Here is a 21166-nt window from a genome sequence, read left to right on the forward strand (position 1 = left end):
TTGTTTCCACCCAGATTTTAGATTGGTTCCAAGCAGATTTTACATAAATTCCAAGTAGATTTTACTACCTTAACAATAGATTTTACATTGATTCTACGCTGATTTTTAATAAATTTACCAAAGATTCTCCAATGGGTTCCTTTAGTTTTTCAAAATATTTACCAATAATATTTAGATTTTCCAATACAACTGCTTAGACGTGCACAGTTTGTGCGCGCGTATTATTATACTACATAACCGTAGAAGAAGAAACACCTTGGAAAAACCTCTGATCTTGGTCTTGTAAACCTTACCATGTGTTTCCTAAGGGATATTGTTTTTGGGTTTTAGTTAGTTCATTATGCCGTTTAAGTAGGAACCTGAGGGTGAGTTAAAAGATCATGTTTGAATTTTTCTTATTTAAGTACGTATTTCGGTTAAACCTAATCAAAGAAGAGAGATTAGTTTTTTTGTATATATAATTGATTTCAGGATCAAGAATCTACATAAAAGATGCTCGTGGAGCTGTTCATACTTACCGTGTTGGTCGTAATGTTGAGGAAGTATCTCTTCAAGAGCAGAGCAGAGAAACTGTACGATAAAATGCCCGGCCCCAAACCCTACCCTATAGTAGGGAACTTGTATGAATTCAACTACCCTGACGAAGGTCAGTCATGTATATTATTAAGGTAGAAAGGGTTATTCCTAAACTATAACAGAATAAGTCAGGATCTGACTACTGGAAGATTCAGACTGTTAGAAACTTAGTAAATAAAAACTTTAAATTTGGAAATCTTGCATTCTCGGAAATCACGGCTTTTAGTCGTTCCTTTCCTCTAGGAGCTTCTAGCCTTCTAGACGTATGAGTTCCTGTGTACATGGCTTATGGTCTCTTATTCGTGTCGTGGATTGATAGTACTGTGACACTTGGTACTTTCCGTAAAGACAAAAATGATTCATATAAAAGTATTGAATTATAAATGAATTATTCATATAAATAAATAAATAATACATACAGAATGCTTCTTTTAAAGACAATAATGATATCATCATGGAACACAATAAATCAAAACTGTTATTTTACGGGAAAATATTTTATTAATAGATATATCATTTTATATGTTTATTAGATTTAAAAAAATAAATAAAAATACAAAATTTGTTTTTATTGAGTGAAGTGATACAGTGTCTTTGATCAATAATATTGTTTAATTGAAACGTATAAATGGTTAAAGGTTGAATGCTATAAAGGTTCTGTCTTACAGATCCAATTGTAACTTTGAAGAATCTTTCAAAAAAGTATGGATCCGTCTTCTTGCTGAGAATTCGCAATGAAAAAGTTGTGTGCATTGGAAATCCTGACGACATAGAGGTAAGCTAGAGAGCTAAGTAACTTCAACATTATAGTAAATATATCAACACTACTGACACGAAAAATACAAATCGAGTGTTTATTATACTAACCATATATATGTAAGTTTAATATCTTAATAATATTATAAATGTGAAAGTACGTTTCCTGCACTCACTTTCACATTTATAATAATAGATAGAATGTAGGCCTCAGAGACCTACACTGGCAATCTTCTTTCGCCCTAAAATATTTCCAGTGCCATAGTCTACCATGTTGTATAGGTAAATAATATGTATGAAAAAAACCTCGACCAAGAAAATATACACATGCGTTATAATTGAATAGACTATTTCGGTAAAAAAACATCTCATGTATACGGGGAATGGTTGAAACCTCTTACTAATAGTTGTATGTAACGCTACAAAATAATCATTAATATCATGTTAAGCGCAATAGTCTTGTCATTTCGTTCGGGCATATTCATGTCAATTCCTCTGTTTTCCCTTAGCCACTGCAATTATGTCATGTCGCAATTTGGCAAAGAAGGTTTTGAGTACCTCGTGTGCAAAAATTCACAGCTTTGAGTTCTTTCGGTAACAGGCGTGTTACCAGCACTAAATCAAGACTTTGGATTGTGTGTGAGGTCGATTTACAGCGCGACAATCATAAACCTTGAACTGTGTATGTTGAAATACAGTAAATGTCGGTGATGTCAAAAATTGAACGACAAAATAAACATCACTTTTCTTGATACTCAGCACTGACATACTTCATCCAATGAGTATTTTGAGTTATGCCCGACTCATAGCATATTATGCCTCTGGGATTGTGACCAATTGGGGAGAGAAACTCATCGGTAGGATTCCGTTGTGCAGCTGATGAAACAATGTTAAAACCTATTCCACTAGATTACACAATATTTTGCGCCCAAGTCTCTCTGATGTCGACAAGATGTAAAGTGTTCAAGTTCATTTTGAACTTTTTCATTGCCGATTTTTTTTATCTCTTCAGACGGAATTCCAGATTCCAGGAGTCAATCCTTTTACAGCGTCCAGATTTCAGATGCTGCACTAAGAGGAGGGTAATCTGGAGCCGAACTCAACAATCATATTGAATCAACACTCCATATCATATCTACGTTATATACATATAACGTTATATAACAAACATATAACACACACACACACACACATATATATATATATATATATATATATATATATATATATATATATATATATATATATATAACGTCATAAAACGCTATATAACAGAAAACTGGTTAGTTGTGCTGTATGTCAACCGGTCTGTCTCGCGTCATTGTAGTGGAGGACGGCACATCACTCTCAACTCTCGATGAATGGACTATAGTAGTTGTATATCAACCTATCGCTGTCTTTCAGACGCTTCAATCTGTCATGAGCGGAATCTTGGCAGTCGACCAGCGGCACACTTACACAAATGACATCAAGAACTTTATTAACAGTAGAAATAACGCAGAATGCTTGATAATTTCAATGATAATCTCCGTAATTACAATATTATCCATGGCATCTACTAGTTATCAATTGTCATATCGATTTCCTTTAGTTCTCCTAATTTATGCTTAAGTTAATTTATATTTTGTAATTCCTTGAATTAAAATAATCAACAATTGTTTTGTACATAGGTAGTGTTCTCCAATAACTCCATGGTGAATAAACCGGACGGTTACAAAGTGTTCTTTCCGTTGATGAATCAAGGACTCTTCACAAGTTCAGGTAAAACAGTTTTTTCAAGTTCATACAACGTTTATACAAATAGTTGTGGATTGTACGACCTTTTAACTTCATAACACCTTTATGCTTTATCCCAAGAAACGTTTAGCAATTATACATAAATTATGATGCATAAGAAATCCAAAAATGGTTGTTATATTAGACAGCTTGATATTATACAAAGAATACGTTATTATTATAATCTTTATATTAGTTTATAACGTATCAGTAGGTGCATAACATGTTGAAAAACGCGAATATAAAATTAACAAGAGAACGTAATGAAATCTATAAATATTATACAATGCATTATACAGAGTGCCATCATTCATTTCATGTATAATCAAAAGTAAAAATGACAAATCATAATGATCACATATTTCTTTAGAAAAATGTTGATCCACGTCAGTGAGAGCATTCCCGGAAATAATGCGTCATTTTGATAATTTTTTATTTACTTTGCATACTCAATGATAATGCTCAAATGCCTACCGTACTAAATAGTACATAATGAAATTTGTACTACTCAAGTATCGTTTCTATTAAATATATGCTGAAAATATCTCATGTCAGATGTCTTGACAATAGGCTGTAATGTAATAAAACACGTCTTCCAGTGTTTTAAGCATGCCGTCAAAAAACAAAACTACAAAACTGCATGTGATCCTAAAACAAACAGTAGGCCTACGCCGAAATGCAACACTAAATTCAGTGTTGACAACCGTAGGGAAAACTATCATAGCAAATTACCAACAATAAGAAAAAACTCTATAGTCGTCTAATTTTTTTTATTCTGAACACCCTACTCAATCTGTGTCTTATTTTCTTATCTCACCTTCGTCTTCATGGGAAATATCATTGGCACGGTTTAGATTCAGTTTTGACGAAGTGCTTTGTATGGAGATTTGTCTCTTTATAGGTTTAAGATTATAATATTCGTTCGTTATTATATTATATTAGGAAAGTGGTTTAAATTAGCAGCTATGGTAATATCACACCTTTCCTCCTTCTGTCATTCGGTATCCACAATGCCTTTGCGACATAGCCTTATTGAATAGACTAGGATGACTAGTTCTGCTTGGAATATTTTCATCCAACAGAAAATAGGATATTGTATAAGTTACTCTTTATAATACTAGAATATATCTTTCCAGATATTCTAATATAACCTTGATTTGACGAACTATAGCTTAATCGCTTCAAATCACTTTGAAAAATATGAAATCTGCAATTTTTCAAAATTTTGCAATGTAAAAACTGGATTTTTTAGATTAAATTCCAATATAGTTATTTATTTCTTATTTTCAAGTCTTATTTATTACGTAATGATTATAATTGAAGGTGAAGAATGGAAGAAACAGCGGAAGCTCCTGACTCCCGCCTTCCACGTTTCTGTGCTCCAATCGTTCATTTCATGCTTCGAGAAGAGTGCTATCCTCCTAGTGAAGAATCTGTCGGAAATGGTGGGGAAAGAATTTGACGTGACCAAACTGATGGCTCTCTGTACCTTCGATATAATTTGCGGTAAAATTGATTTGAATAATTGCTTAATGTCTCAATTATTTTACCATTACTGTTATATTATACAACACAATTATTGTAATTGTCACATATAAATGTGCCACATATACAGGTATAATTATATTTGTACACAGTGAACAAATTTAAATTTACAGATATTGTAACAATCCTGCATAAATAATAAAAATGTTATTAATTAATAGACATACATAAGAGTTAGTATCAACACATCCCTTTTTTATTAAGGAGTTTCTGACATTTGTAGAAGCTTCATGTTGTCTTCGGAACCCACACCAGTATAGAATAGAGCTGAAGCTTAAGGAGAGAGAAAATGTTTGGTCTACAATGTGCGTGATGTTGAAATTATGAAGAACAAACCCAATCTTAAAATAAGTGTTAAAATAAAAAGGTATCTGACAAGAAAGTGTCAACAGTTCATTTTGGACTCAACTTACTAAACAAAAAGTTAGACACGTTAATGAATTGAAATATAAATTTTCATGATTTTAACAATAGCAATATATTTATTCATGGACAACAATATACTGTTTCAGAGACGGCGATGGGATATCAAACACAAGTCCAGATAGACAAGAATTCAGCCTTTTTCAATGCACTCGATGAGTAAGTAGAATTGTTTTTGCTTGAAAGATTTCACCACGATCTGGATAGCTATTGTTAAACGATTAATGTGTACTATAAGCATTTGTATTTAAATTAGCCAAAAAGTGTGCATTTGGTTTTTATGTAATTCGTTACTTCCAAATCAAAACTAACATAAAAGCAAAAGTTTCAAGCTTTTTGTACGGTTTCAGATACCTGTATATGAATAATTCTTTTGAACCTTTCAAGATCAACAGAGATGAAATTGTTTCTTAAAATGTATGAACGAAAAAGCATGAATTCCTGAATAAAAGTAACAGTATTTGTTATAATTTTCAAATGGTGATGCTCTGAAGCCAAAATGGTGTCTATTTAATAGTTAAATATATAAAGTTTATTGGCATGAGAAATTTTATTAGAGTGAAAACTTTTCTTCTGTTAGAATAGTTTCCCATATTTAAATAGTTAATATCGAAACTGTTAAGTACACTGGGTAGGAGCCTTAAAGTCAGATAGCTAATTTTGCAGGATGTTATATCCACCAATTTGCAGTAATTTGGTGGTATCTGCAAAATTCCGTGGCATTTGTGAAAGGACTGGTGGAGTCAGGTAGGTATGAATATGTCGGATGGTGGGTTGGGGTTCCGAACCTGAAATCGGAAAGCACTTTTTCCAAGTGAGTACTGTGGAATAATCTTAAAAGTACAATATTTTTGGGTTGTTACAGACAGATTTGTATCTACTCCTTGATATTTATGTGGTCTCTATTAAAAAACAAGAGGCCACCGGTATTAAACTTCAGTACTCGAAGCAATGAGGGTTTTCTTAGAGAACACCGATATACTATTCATGTCTACGCAAATGTGTTTGGTATTTATTGTATGTACTTTCTTTTTTAAAACGTTAGTTAGTCATTAAACATCCCAAGACCTGAGGGACAGAGCCTTAAAATGAGTGATTATAACCGTGTCTTGTGAGCTCTAATTGTTGTTAAAAGTATATGAAATGTGTTTCTGCAATTCAACTAACGAAAATAAAGGCCTTCGTTTAAATTACTCCAGTAAACGCATTCAATGTTAGTAACTAACAAATTATGAAATGTTTACTTGATTATATATAAACAAGTGAACAAAGCATTTTCGAAAACAGAATACAATTTTTCATTACCATATCGTTATCCATAAGACACCACCGTTATTTTATAATTATGTTTACCTTTAGTTTTGACATTTATGACAACAACACAATTTAAGAAGGACCTGTCGGGTCCTTTAATATAATATTTGGGTATTATTTACATTTTATTAAACGAACGCCTGTTTTATAAATAACACAATAAAAATTCGGTCAATTCCTTTTGTAAAATACTCCTTGAAATCCGAGGAAGGTTTATATGAGGTGAAAGATATGAAATGTAACCTGGAATATTTTTTTTAATTCGGATCAAAATTTAATATATACCTACTTTTCTTGATCGAAATGTAATTGGCACTATACAGCAGTTGCCACTACCAGGCGAAGTTCCTCAAATAGTAAAAACATTTCTTTACATTTTAAATTTTAAAACCGTGCTTTATAAGCACTGATTGCAGATTGCAAAAACAAATTTAATATCCAGACTGCGCCAGTGACTCTCTCTCTCCCTCTCTCAATCATGAACTTTACAATAATATGCACCTGGTGTGTACTTACTTACGAATGGAAAATTTTATAGGACTCTATCATATTACATGATAAGTTCGTTTACTAACTAGTGCAAGGGCTTCGATTTAGGACATTGCGTGTGAAGCCGAGAGTGACACCTTAGTAATAAAATTAATGTACTAAAAGCTCAAAAGTATTATTAATTTGAAAGCCAAGCTTATTTCAATCAACAACCAAACAATTTTTTAAGGTAGCGCCATTGTATCTTGACTAATAAGACGTAATGATAGCATAACTCATTAATTTAATGTAGATATTACGAATCTATGAATTATCTTCAATGCTATTGAAAGTTCCTATCTTGTGATTTAGGATTTGACACCGTAAGAAAAAAAATGCCAGTTTCGAAAACGTAACAGTTCTATAGTGTTACATAATTATTAAAAACAACGTTGGTCCTGTTATAAGTCTTTTTATTACCGGTCATCAATAATAAGGTTTTAACATAACTTTTGTTTACAGGTTGTTGGATATTCTTTCTCATCGTCACTTCAGTATGATTCAGAACAGTTTCTTGTTCCAATTCATGTCCATAGGCAGACGACACAATCAGTTAACAAAATACGTACATGAAGTTACAGAAGAGGTAAATACATAGAATAATTATTTTCGCTGTTAAGTTCTACATCCCGTACTAGGCTAGTTTAGTCATATGGACACCCTTGTACGCACAGTACATACTCAGAGTATAGTCATGGACCGTATTAATCTTGGCTGTGACAGGTTATCTAGCTAGTAAGACAATTACTTGACCCGTAACAACCTACTCTAGACACATGGACACACTTGTACGCACAGCACATACTCAGAGTACAGTCATGGACCGTATTAATCTTGGCTGTGACAGGTTATCTAGCTAGTAAGACAATTACTTGACCCGTAACAGCCTACTCTAGACACATGGACACCCTTGTACGCACAGTACATACTCAGAGTATAGTCATGGACCGTATTAATCTTGGCTGTGACTGGTTATCTAGCTAGTATGACAATTACTTGACCCGTAACAGCCTACTCTAGACATATGGACACCCTTGTACGCACAGTACATACTCAGAGTACAGTCATGGACCGTATTAATCTTGGCTGTGACTGGTTATCTAGCTAGTATGACAATTACTTGACCCGTAACAGCCTACTCTAGACATATGGCCACCCTTGTACGCATAGTACATACTCAGAGTATAGTCATGGACCGTGTTAATCTTGGCTGTGACAGGTTATCTAGCTAGTAAGACAATTACTTGACCCGTAACAGCCTACTCTAGACATATGGACACCCTTGTACGCACAGTACATACTCAGAGTATAGTCATGGACCGTGTTACTCTTGGCTGTGACAGGTTACCTAGCTAGTAAGACAATTACTTGACCCGTAACAACCTACTCTAGACACATGGACACCCTTGTACGCACAGTACATACTCAGAGTACAGTCATGGACCGTATTAATCTTGGCTGTGACTGGTTACCTAGCTAGTATGACAATTACTTGACCCGTAACAGCCTACTCTAGACATATGGACACCCTTGTACGCACAGTACATACTCAGAGTATAGTCATGGACCGTGTTACTCTTGGCTGTGACAGGTTATCTAGCTAGTAAGACAATAACTTGACCCGTAACAACCTACTCTAGACATATGGACACCCTTGTACGCACAGTACATACTCAGAGTATACTCATGGACCGTGTTAATCTTGGCTGTGACAGGTTATCTAGCTAGTAAGACAATTACTTGACCCGTAACAGCCTACTCTAGAAATATGGACACCCTTGTACGCACAGTACATACTCAGAGTATAGTCATGGACCGTGTTACTCTTGGCTGTGACAGGTTATCTAGCTAGTAAGACAATTACTTGACCCGTAACAACCTACTCTAGACACATGGACACACTTGTACGCACAGTACATACTCAGAGTACAGTCATGGACCGTATTAATCTTGGCTGTGACTGGTTATCTAGCTAGTAAGACAATTACTTGACCCGTAACAGCCTACTCTAGACATATGGACACACTTGTACGCACAGTACATACTCAGAGTATAGTCATGGACTGTATTAATCTTGGCTGTGACTGGTTATCTAGCTAGTAAGACAATTATTTGACCCGTAACAGCCTACTCTAGACATATGGACACCCTTGTACGCACAGTACATACTCAGAGTATAGTCATGGACCGTGTTACACTTGGCTGTGACAGGTTATCTAGCTAGTAAGACAATTACTTGACCCGTAACAACCTACTCTAGACATATGGACACCCTTGTACGCACAGTACATACTCAGAGTATAGTCATGGACCGTGTTAATCTTGGCTGTGACAGGTTATCTAGCTAGTAAGACAATTACTTGACCCGTAACAGCCTACTCTAGACATATGGACAACCTTGTACGCACAGTACATACTCAGAGTATAGTCATGGACCGTGTTAATCTTGGCTGTGACTGGTTATCTAGCTAGTAAGACAATTACTTGACCCGTAACAACCTACTCTAGACACATGGACACACTTGTACGCACAGCACATACTCAGAGTACAGTCATGGACCGTATTAATCTTGGCTGTGACTGGTTATCTAGCTAGTAAGACAATTACTTGACCCGTAACAGCCTACTCTAGACATATGGACACACTTGTACGCACAGTACATACTTAGAGTATAGTCATGGACTGTATTAATCTTGGCTGTGACAGGTTATCTAGCTAGTAAGACAATTACTTGACCCGTAACAGCCTACTCTAGAAATATGGACACCCTTGTACGCACAGTACATACTCAGAGTATAGTCATGGACCGTGTTACTCTTGGCTGTGACAGGTTATCTAGCTAGTAAGACAATTACTTGACCCGTAACAACCTACTCTAGACACATGGACACACTTGTACGCACAGTACATACTCAGAGTACAGTCATGGACCGTATTAATCTTGGCTGTGACTGGTTATCTAGCTAGTAAGACAATTACTTGACCCGTAACAGCCTACTCTAGACATATGGACACCCTTGTACGCACAGTACATACTCAGAGTATAGTCATGGACCGTGTTACTCTTGGCTGTGACAGGTTATCTAGCTAGTAAGACAATTACTTGACCCGTAACAGCCTACTCTAGACATATGGACACCCTTGTACGCACAGTACATACTCAGAGTACAGTCATGGACCGTATTAATCTTGGCTGTGACTGGTTATCTAGCTAGTAAGACAATTACTTGACCCGTAACAGCCTACTCTAGACATATGGACACACTTGTACGCACAGTACATACTCAGAGTATAGTCATGGACCGTATTAATCTTGGCTGTGACAGGTTATCTAGCTAGTAAGACAATTACTTGACCCGTAACAGCCTACTCTAGACATATGGACACCCTTGTACGCACAGTACATACTCAGAGTATAGTCATGGACCGTGTTACTCTTGGCTGTGACAGGTTATCTAGCTAGTAAGACAATTACTTGACCCGTAACAACCTACTCTAGACATATGGACACCCTTGTACGCACAGTACATACTCAGAGTATAGTCATGGACCGTGTTAATCTTGGCTGTGACTGGTTATCTAGCTAGTAAGACAATTACTTGACCCGTAACAAGCCTACTCTAGACATATGGACACACTTGTACGCACAGTACATACTCAGAGTATAGTCATGGACCGTGTATTAATCTTGGCTGTGACAGGTTATCTAGCTAGTAAGACAATTACTTGACCCGTAACAGCCTACTCTAGACATATGGACACCCTTGTACGCACAGTACATACTCAGAGTACAGTCATGGACCGTATTAATCTTGGCTGTGACTGGTTATCTAGCTAGTATGACAATTACTTGACCCGTAACAGCCTACTCTAGACATATGGCCACCCTTGTACGCATAGTACATACTCAGAGTATAGTCATGGACCGTGTTAATCTTGGCTGTGACAGGTTATCTAGCTAGTAAGACAATTACTTGACCCGTAACAGCCTACTCTAGACATATGGACACCCTTGTACGCACAGTACATACTCAGAGTATAGTCATGGACCGTGTTACTCTTGGCTGTGACAGGTTACCTAGCTAGTAAGACAATTACTTGACCCGTAACAACCTACTCTAGACACATGGACACCCTTGTACGCACAGTACATACTCAGAGTACAGTCATGGACCGTATTAATCTTGGCTGTGACTGGTTACCTAGCTAGTATGACAATTACTTGACCCGTAACAGCCTACTCTAGACATATGGACACCCTTGTACGCACAGTACATACTCAGAGTATAGTCATGGACCGTGTTACTCTTGGCTGTGACAGGTTATCTAGCTAGTAAGACAATAACTTGACCCGTAACAACCTACTCTAGACATATGGACACCCTTGTACGCACAGTACATACTCAGAGTATACTCATGGACCGTGTTAATCTTGGCTGTGACAGGTTATCTAGCTAGTAAGACAATTACTTGACCCGTAACAGCCTACTCTAGAAATATGGACACCCTTGTACGCACAGTACATACTCAGAGTATAGTCATGGACCGTGTTACTCTTGGCTGTGACAGGTTATCTAGCTAGTAAGACAATTACTTGACCCGTAACAACCTACTCTAGACACATGGACACACTTGTACGCACAGTACATACTCAGAGTACAGTCATGGACCGTATTAATCTTGGCTGTGACTGGTTATCTAGCTAGTAAGACAATTACTTGACCCGTAACAGCCTACTCTAGACATATGGACACACTTGTACGCACAGTACATACTCAGAGTATAGTCATGGACTGTATTAATCTTGGCTGTGACTGGTTATCTAGCTAGTAAGACAATTATTTGACCCGTAACAGCCTACTCTAGACATATGGACACCCTTGTACGCACAGTACATACTCAGAGTATAGTCATGGACCGTGTTACTCTTGGCTGTGACAGGTTATCTAGCTAGTAAGATAATTACTTGACCCGTAACAACCTACTCTAGACATATGGACACCCTTGTACGCACAGTACATACTCAGAGTATAGTCATGTACCGTGTTAATCTTGGCTGTGACAGGTTATCTAGCTAGTAAGACAATTACTTGACCCGTAACAGCCTACTCTAGACATATGGACACGCTTGTACGCACAGTACATACTCAGAGTATAGTCATGGACCGTGTTAATCTTGGCTGTGACTGGTTATCTAGCTAGTAAGACAATTACTTGACCCGTAACAACCTACTCTAGACACATGGACACACTTGTACGCACAGCACATACTCAGAGTACAGTCATGGACCGTATTAATCTTGGCTGTGACTGGTTATCTAGCTAGTAAGACAATTACTTGACCCGTAACAACCTACTCTAGACATATGGACACACTTGTACGCACAGTACATACTCAGAGTATAGTCATGGACTGTATTAATCTTGGCTGTGACAGGTTATCTAGCTAGTAAGACAATTACTTGACCCGTAACAGCCTACTCTAGAAATATGGACACCCTTGTACGCACAGTACATACTCAGAGTATAGTCATGGACCGTGTTACTCTTGGCTGTGACAGGTTATCTAGCTAGTAAGACAATTACTTGACCCGTAACAACCTACTCTAGACACATGGACACACTTGTACGCACAGTACATACTCAGAGTACAGTCATGGACCGTATTAATCTTGGCTGTGACTGGTTATCTAGCTAGTAAGACAATTACTTGACCCGTAACAGCCTACTCTAGACATATGGACACACTTGTACGCACAGTACATACTCAGAGTATAGTCATGGACTGTATTAATCTTGGCTGTGACTGGTTATCTAGCTAGTAAGACAATTATTTGACCCGTAACAGCCTACTCTAGACATATGGACACCCTTGTACGCACAGTACATACTCAGAGTATAGTCATGGACCGTGTTACTCTTGGCTGTGACAGGTTATCTAGCTAGTAAGACAATTACTTGACCCGTAACAACCTACTCTAGACATATGGACACCCTTACGCACAGTACATACTCAGAGTATAGTCATGGACCGTGTTAATCTTGGCTGTGACAGGTTATCTAGCTAGTAAGACAATTACTTGACCCGTAACAGCCTACTCTAGACATATGGACACCCTTGTACGCACATTACATACTCAGAGTATAGTCATGGACCGTGTTACTCTTGGCTGTGACAGGTTATCTAGCTAGTAAGACAATTACTTGACCCGTAACAACCTACTCTAGACACATGGACACACTTGTACGCACAGCACATACTCAGAGTACAGTCATGGACCGTATTAATCTTGGCTGTGACTGGTTATCTAGCTAGTAAGACAATTACTTGACCCGTAACAGCCTACTCTAGACATATGGACACACTTGTACGCACAGTACATACTCAGAGTATAGTCATGGACTGTATTAATCTTGGCTGTGACTGGTTATCTAGCTAGTAAGACAATTATTTGACCCGTAACAGCCTACTCTAGACATATGGACACCCTTGTACGCACAGTACATACTCAGAGTATAGTCATGGACCGTGTTACTCTTGGCTGTGACAGGTTATCTAGCTAGTAAGACAATTACTTGACCCGTAACAACCTACTCTAGACTTATGGACACCCTTGTACGCACAGTACATACTCAGAGTATAGTCATGGACCGTGTTAATCTTGGCTGTGACTGGTTATCTAGCTAGTAAGACAATTACTTGACCCGTAACAACCTACTCTAGACACATGGACACACTTGTACGCACAGTACATACTCAGAGTACAGTCATGGACCGTATTAATCTTGGCTGTGACAGGTTATCTAGCTAGTAAGACAATTACTTGACCCGTAACAACCTACTCTAGCCATATGGACAAAGTTGTACATACTCAGAGAACGGTTGTACTGATTTTATCTTGTCTGTAACGGGTTAAAGTGGGTATCTTCTTGATTCACTAATTTTACATAATTATATTTTTATAATCTTGAACTAAATTATTTGCTTTTAATGGTTAGTGCTTTCCCTAACAATATCGCCATGAAAAGTTAAAAAAACACATTGACAGTATAGCTAATATAAAACTACGCCTTGTATAATTCAGCTTCTTGAGAAATGAACAATTATTAATTTTAGCATAGATTGTTTTAAATTTCAAAGTATTTCATAAAATACTTTGGTTTGTTTGTTGCGGAAATTGAGTTTTATTGATTGATTGAAATTTGAATCTTAAGATAAGATAGAAGTTTATTGAAAAAATTTTGATCCGAATAGTTAAGTCCGGGTTCATACAAGACTAAAAGATGGATTGGATATTGCAAATTTTTTTGTCTCGAGTCATAACTTACTCTTATATTGATCCGTCTGATATTTTGTTTTGTGTTTAAGGAATTAAACCTTGTTTTGTTTATACATTGCTTAATGTGTATACATGCCTAAAAATTTAAAATTTGTAGGTCAGCTCAAAACTTTTAGACCTAAACACAAATAATTATTAAAGAGGTAGGCTATCTACTGTATGGAGTTCCCGAGTGTTGTGGGTGGAGGGGGGGGGGAAACGCGCCCCTCACTGTGATGGCTCTCTGTCAATCACTTTTTAATGCATTTCTAACTACATTGTTCATGCTAGACTATGAATAATTTACTTACGTTTTTATATAAAATAACATGATGTATTTAATTTGTAATGAAAATAAATAATTTGACTACATCTTTCCTTTAAATTAGAAAAATTGCATGTTTGCATAGAATTATTAAATACATTGTTTTACTCGTTGCCTTGTTTTATTTTTGTCGATTAGACTACTTTCATTGGTTATTAGTCTAATATTTGTAATTACATTAATATGACTGTAACATTGTTTAATATTTTTAATTGTATTGCTACTGTTGTAATTATCAATTTTATTTCATACGTTTAAACTGCATGCATTAAAAAAGTATGCAAATACAAAAGAGTCGGCCACCAAATTTCGATAATTCCTAAATTACGAGTACCTAATTAAATAAGGCACTAGGTTAACTATATCGCAAACAACGACAAAAATGACACTCATATAATTGGAATGAGAAACATGTACACAGTGTGGTCAACGTGGAGGCATTGGGGTATTTAAACACTATGGTTGGGGGGTGGGGAATAACGGCATGCTTTTGGAATGGATAATTCCAGGAATTCGCTGGAATCAACCCCACTCTACCGTACACCAGGCTAGACCACACGTGAAGTCCTTACAGTATGTCTATCCTATATATATATATATATATATATATATATATATATATATATATATATATCTTGTGTACGTGTGTATGTCACTGAGATCCTCATAAACGGCTGGACAGATTTTTTGGAAATTTTTAGTGTGTCTTCGAAAATGGTTTTATTTCCAAACGCACATGATAAACTACAATTAAAACACAGTTACGTATATTAAATTGACAAACAATATTTGAAAGTGCTACATTATGATGTATATTTGTGTTCGAAGTAAATATCTGGTTGAACTTAAAGTTTGAGTGTTATACCACTTTATAATAAAGTTACATGTATTTGTAGAATGCGTCTTTTTATAATTTTGTTGTGGTTATAGCAGGACACCAAAACCTATAAAAATTTTAAAATCCTCCATAATTCAACTTATATTAACAGTAATGACCATCATGAAAAAAGTTTCATTATTTATTAAACGTTACTTTGAATTAGTGTTTGTTTGTAAAATTGACTTGATTTTTGTCTTACCTTACATATTAGAAGTGTCGCAAAAAATGATTTTATTTTTGTTACAATTACTCAAAACTCTATCTACAAATCCTAATACTAATAATATTGTAAATGCAAAACTGTCTTTGTTTGTTTGCTTCGCTTTCACCCTAAACGCATAAAACAATTGCGCTTAAACTTTACATGCACATTCTTCATATGGTCCCTGGGATGAAAATAGGCCTATTCGAAAATCCCTCTGGGCTACGTCCCACTGGTCTCTACTGATTTCTTGTTTTACTGAATGATGGCAAATGTCCGGAAAATCCTGTTTCCTTCACAATCCTTCCATCGTCAAAAATAACCTTCAAACAAAGAATGGTCTTTAAGGTAGCGACAAAATCCCACCCTGGTCTCTAAAGTAGTGAAATATTACATAAGAACATTTCTACTGTAATCGATTGTTCTGTGTAAACGTTGTTTATTATTTTCAATATTTTTCATTTATATAGAGTACAAATATTTTTAACGCTATTACAGACTTCAACGATTAGGTAAGTACTCATATATCTTACAAAATGCCCCAATACATAAAATGGTCAGATTTGGACACCGAACACTCTCTTTAGAAGTAGACTTGTTTCTGGTGTAGGTCTGCCACATCTAGCACGATTCTTGACAGAAACGTTAAAACTCCTAAATGTATTTTCTACTGCCGATTTCAATATAGGATCAGATTTGGGGTTTACGCATTAAAACATTTTTAACAGTGTAATTACTCACTTGATTGTAACCGAGCATCCTTATCATTGGTGTGCTGTCTCGTTAGCCTAACTCCTATCCATACGCGTAAATTATCTTTAACGTAAGAAATTTATTGACTAATATATGACTGAGTTTAATAATTGTAAAACATTGTCTACCTATTTGAAGATTGAACAACTTCATATATTTAAAATGTTACAAGGAATAATATGTATTTCATTGTCTTCAATTTAAAAAAATGTTATAGCGTATACATGTGCGCATAACGTCAACAGGTTAATGATCTCAAGGAAAGATCCTCTTACATCTGCCGAAAGTGTAAAAGGGCAGTACACACATTGGTACTTTGGAATTATACAGACCACACCCAGACATGAATCGTTATTTGACATTTTGCTTCTACTGATAACTAGATTAGCTTAGAACAATATCTCTTCAATATAAAACAGGAATATTGTCATATCGCAAACTCCTCCCCATCCTCAGACACCCCCCATCCCCATACACGTCCAGCGGTCTAGTAGATAACGTGATTGCAGAGTCTCGCCGCTCGCCGCCCGTTATCGCGCCGTAATCGGGATTCTCGAGAAAGATAAGATAACAGCGACAACAATACCGATCAAAATACCTGGAAATGCTTGTTGATTGATGGAATGTTAGTTCTGTTACTCAACTACATCGTTTTATAACGTTCAAAGTTCATTGAAAAAAGTTTAAGCGTTGGGGGCATATAACGGAATCTGACCCCATTAACAATTGATAATCGTTGTAAGTTTGTAATTTTGTAATTAAAGAGTTTTTTAGTTCTATCATGTTTGTTTCTATAAAATTATATTTTTTTGTTCTTCATACTCGTGTAGTCGGTATAATCCCAAAGTACCCACACATTCTGGTTCCCGAAACATACTTGTTAGGTACATGCCCAAACGGACATTTTGTATATAAGTAATTATTTTATTTTGTAAAAAGTGAATTAGTTCTTTTTTGTTTTTATAAAAAATATATTATTTAAGTTGTTTTGCAACTGGAAGCTTGAATTTAATTGTTACGCCATAGAAACGAAAGCTTTTGAAAAAGTACTGTATCGTATATTTTGTTTTAAGTGATGTAAATATGTTATTTGTGGATCAAATGTAATAAAACTTGGACAGTGTGTGCTCAACCATAGGAGCATCACTAAAAACAAATGAAAATTGGCCTATAGATTTTTTTTGTAATTGATATCTACCTTAAACTTTGAAAAAAAGAAAAAAATCATGTAAGTATATATACATATACTAAAAAAATATATATTTTGTAATGCATGACTTTATATTTTGTGTTTGAATGTTCAAATATAGTGTATTATGAACTGTTTAAAAAAGTTTCACAAAGATCTGTTCATAAATAAGAGAGCTGTAAACGTTTTCCTAAACTTCTACATTTTTTACAAATATGCTCTGGCATTTCTTGCATAACCAATAGTGTGGAGGCCTGGCACTTTTCGTATGCAACATCAAAATAAGCCGGCACTCAAAGGGTTAACAAAACTGAACAAGTAAGCACTTTTCATGTTTTACACCCAATCACTTTTACTTCGGGTGCGATCCATTTTAGGGTTCAAAATACAGGGAGAATCGATGAACGTCCGTCACTTTGGCTCGCAAATTATGCTGATACTAATCACTCCTCTGTTAAGAGGTTTATAAAAACTCTTTTAGATCTTCAAAAAGTTCCTTCAAGCCAAACTCCTCCCGTAATTCTACGTAATCGTGTTAAAACAACTCCTGACGAATTAACGTACAGCAATTGTTCCAATAACAATACTTCTTGTACGTTGGCAATCGATTCAGCAAAGACAGCCAGAATATACATAGCTGTGTTCACGTAAGATGTTTAGAGAATGGATATTGTTTCTACTAATGCCGTTGTTTACAATCTATCGCAAATATTAAACTGTGGGATGTACAACTAGCTAAAGTATAAGCATGGATGTTGTTCCCGTTTAAAAATAATAACAATTAACAAAATAATATTATAACATTTAAAGAACTTTATAAATGTTATGTTACTAACATGTCGCAGTTAAAATAAATTATAGCAAATGTTAAACGTGTTGTAGATAATACGGAAGAGAAGAGAAGCGTTTAACACTTCTAATGAGATGCACGATGAAGATATTGACATAGGTATGTATTCTTTGATTTATACAAGAGCAAACATTTTTTGCGCTTGGAACTTCATGTAATCAAATTATTGTATGCACATATTATTTTTCAGGAATAAAACAGAAAAAGCCGTTTTTGCACTTGTTGTTAGAATACAGCAGTGTCGGTGATGAAATGACAGACTTGGAAATCCGTCAACAAGTCAACACCTTCATGATTGCAGTAAGAAATATGTGGAGTATTTTATTATAATAGGACTATACGACTAGTTCTATATATATATATATATATATATATATATATATATATATATATATATATATATATATAGAACGCATTACGTGACAAACATGCTTCTGCAATCCTTTTTTCAAGTTTTCGAATGGCCCTTTTAAAAGGTAAGTGCGTTCTTCTGTATTCGGTCTTATGTGTCTACTAGTCTTGGTACATGTTTCCCTCGAGTGTCTTTAACATCAAAACAGGTATATTAAATATTGTCAAGATTAGGACTCCCAATGATCCCTTATTTGAAGGCCCTTTCTCACTCTCCGCTACAATCTTGAAGGGCGACTGGTAGTATTGCAGAAATGTATAATTGAGTTTGCCTTCTTTAAAAAGTAAGTCTTTTCAGGCCTTGTAATCTAATTTCGGTCTAAGATATTTCCATTGCCATAGTTTGAAGTATATCCAATTATCTCACATGTATATCCACAATTGGATATTTTTATTTGGGGACTAGAGACCAAATATATACAGTGGTAGATAGGGTTCTCATCATCTTGAAAATCAACAACTTCCATTTCAACTGCAGCCTGATCTTCACAGAAATGTTTTACAACACAAGTTGATAAAAGTTCTGCATCAATCTCTACGCCCTTGCGTATCCTTATAGTTGACAAATTGGACAAATTGTGGTTCATGTATTTTGAAAATATTGGAATCGTTTATCAAACTGATATCTTAAGTATGAAATAATTTTCTTGATTATTCTTGGGGTGTTTGTGCAGTGGTGTAGTGGCAAGTTTTCTAGTGTGGAAAATGTATTATTACATTTGACAAATTATAAGGAAATTTGAATTTATATGATATCCTAGAATGCCTACAATAGCTACGAGCCTAAAATAGAATGTATCCAAGCCCACGGTATATCACTGAGCCTTCAGGAAGTTTATGTTAACTTATATAAAAATTATAGGGAAAAAATCTATATTTTTATGGTTTTCAATTAGTTTTTGACAATGCATTATTAAACGTTATTAAGAATTATTCTGAAGGTTCAACTAACTTTGCTATCATGTCAACTTAAATTACAAATATAGTCAAAATATCACAAGGAGGGAAATAAAAACAAAAATATACTTAACTGTTTATATACATCCTTTTCCACTTCTTTTCTGTTAGGTTGAGCTCGTCGTTTTCTTGTGTCAATGGCTGAGTGGTGTTGTTTAGCCATGTCCTGACATGTCCTCCGGTCTCCAAGTCCGGGTGTTTGGTCAATTCAGCTTGATAAACATCAGCACTGATACATGTATGATGGTAAGGCTCGATCTAGATGGCGATATCATTACGTTCACGTGACTAAAACTCCGCTCACACTCTGATGTACAGCAACAAATGAGCTTGCAGCAATTGATTAGGGGGTTTAGATCTTTTGGAGTGGTCATGCTGTTTTCTAAATAATCTCTGAAGATTTTTTAAGTTTTGTTTGAATTCAGCTAGAATCTTGTCCAATTTCTTTTTCACAGAATCTAATGCCGGGTCCACACCAAACCAACAAAAGAAAAAACAAAACAGCAACTCAATGTTTCCCAACATTTTTTGAAACAAAAGCGAAACATTTCGGCAACAATTTTGTTTTGTTTCGTGTTTTCAACAACTTTTTGTTTTCCCGTCGCCTGGCGGTAAAGATCAAACTGTTGCTGTTTTGTTTGTGTTTCTGGCAACTTTGTTGGTCTAGTGTGTACGCTTTCCACAGGAAGAAAACAAAACTTAAAATTTGTGGTTCAGTTTGTCTCGTGCTGTGTGCAAAATGACTTCATCGGGAAAAGCAATAAAAATGGAGTGTTGAAAATACATGTAAATTAATCGAACTTTATAGAGAAAGTAAATTGTTATGGGATGCCCGACACCCTGATTATAAAATCGTTATAAAAAGGCAGACGCCTTAAAGGAAATAGGAATATTGTGTAATGTTTCTTCAGAGGAAGTAGACAGAAAGATAAAAAACATCAATACCCAGTACCAAAGAGAATACAGAAATTATCAGTTATTGAAAAAATCCGGAGCTGGTAAAACTTTCGTTTCGAAGTGGTTTTGGTTATTCACTATTAAGTTTTCTTAAAAGATAAAAACAAGCCAAGACCAAGTGGGAATATAGGCGGATTATCGAATACACAGGTAGATATTTATTTATTTATTTTTATTTATTAGATATAAAATTTACATATATTTATGCATTATTTATTTACTTATATTTATTCATTATACATTCTATCATTTTTATCCTTAAAAATCAGTACTTTTGCTCAATAGATTAACAAAATTTTAACTGCCATGGAACTTGTTATTAGTTATTAATAATTAGAATAATAAATCATTAAATCAATTAAAAAATCATTTTCCCCTAAAAAATCAGTACTATTGCTCAATAG

General features: G+C 35.3%; 1 protein-coding gene across 1 annotated transcript in view; it reads left to right on the forward strand.

Annotated features, from left to right (window-relative positions):
- The first annotated feature begins 531 nt into the window (after positions 1-531).
- The window catches only part of LOC124355660 (cytochrome P450 4C1-like), a 31356-nt gene continuing 10721 nt past the window's right edge, over positions 532-21166 (forward strand). Inside the window, exons 1-8 of the mRNA XM_046806822.1 lie at positions 532-646; positions 1245-1351; positions 3003-3093; positions 4432-4614; positions 5166-5235; positions 7381-7504; positions 18470-18536; positions 18628-18737. Of these exons, the coding sequence (XP_046662778.1) occupies positions 532-646; positions 1245-1351; positions 3003-3093; positions 4432-4614; positions 5166-5235; positions 7381-7504; positions 18470-18536; positions 18628-18737 (867 nt within the window). The remainder of the gene's footprint in view (positions 647-1244; positions 1352-3002; positions 3094-4431; positions 4615-5165; positions 5236-7380; positions 7505-18469; positions 18537-18627; positions 18738-21166) is intronic.

The sequence above is a fragment of the Homalodisca vitripennis genome, chromosome 2, assembly GCF_021130785.1.
Source record: "Homalodisca vitripennis isolate AUS2020 chromosome 2, UT_GWSS_2.1, whole genome shotgun sequence".
In the NCBI taxonomy this organism is placed as follows: domain Eukaryota; kingdom Metazoa; phylum Arthropoda; class Insecta; order Hemiptera; family Cicadellidae; genus Homalodisca; species Homalodisca vitripennis.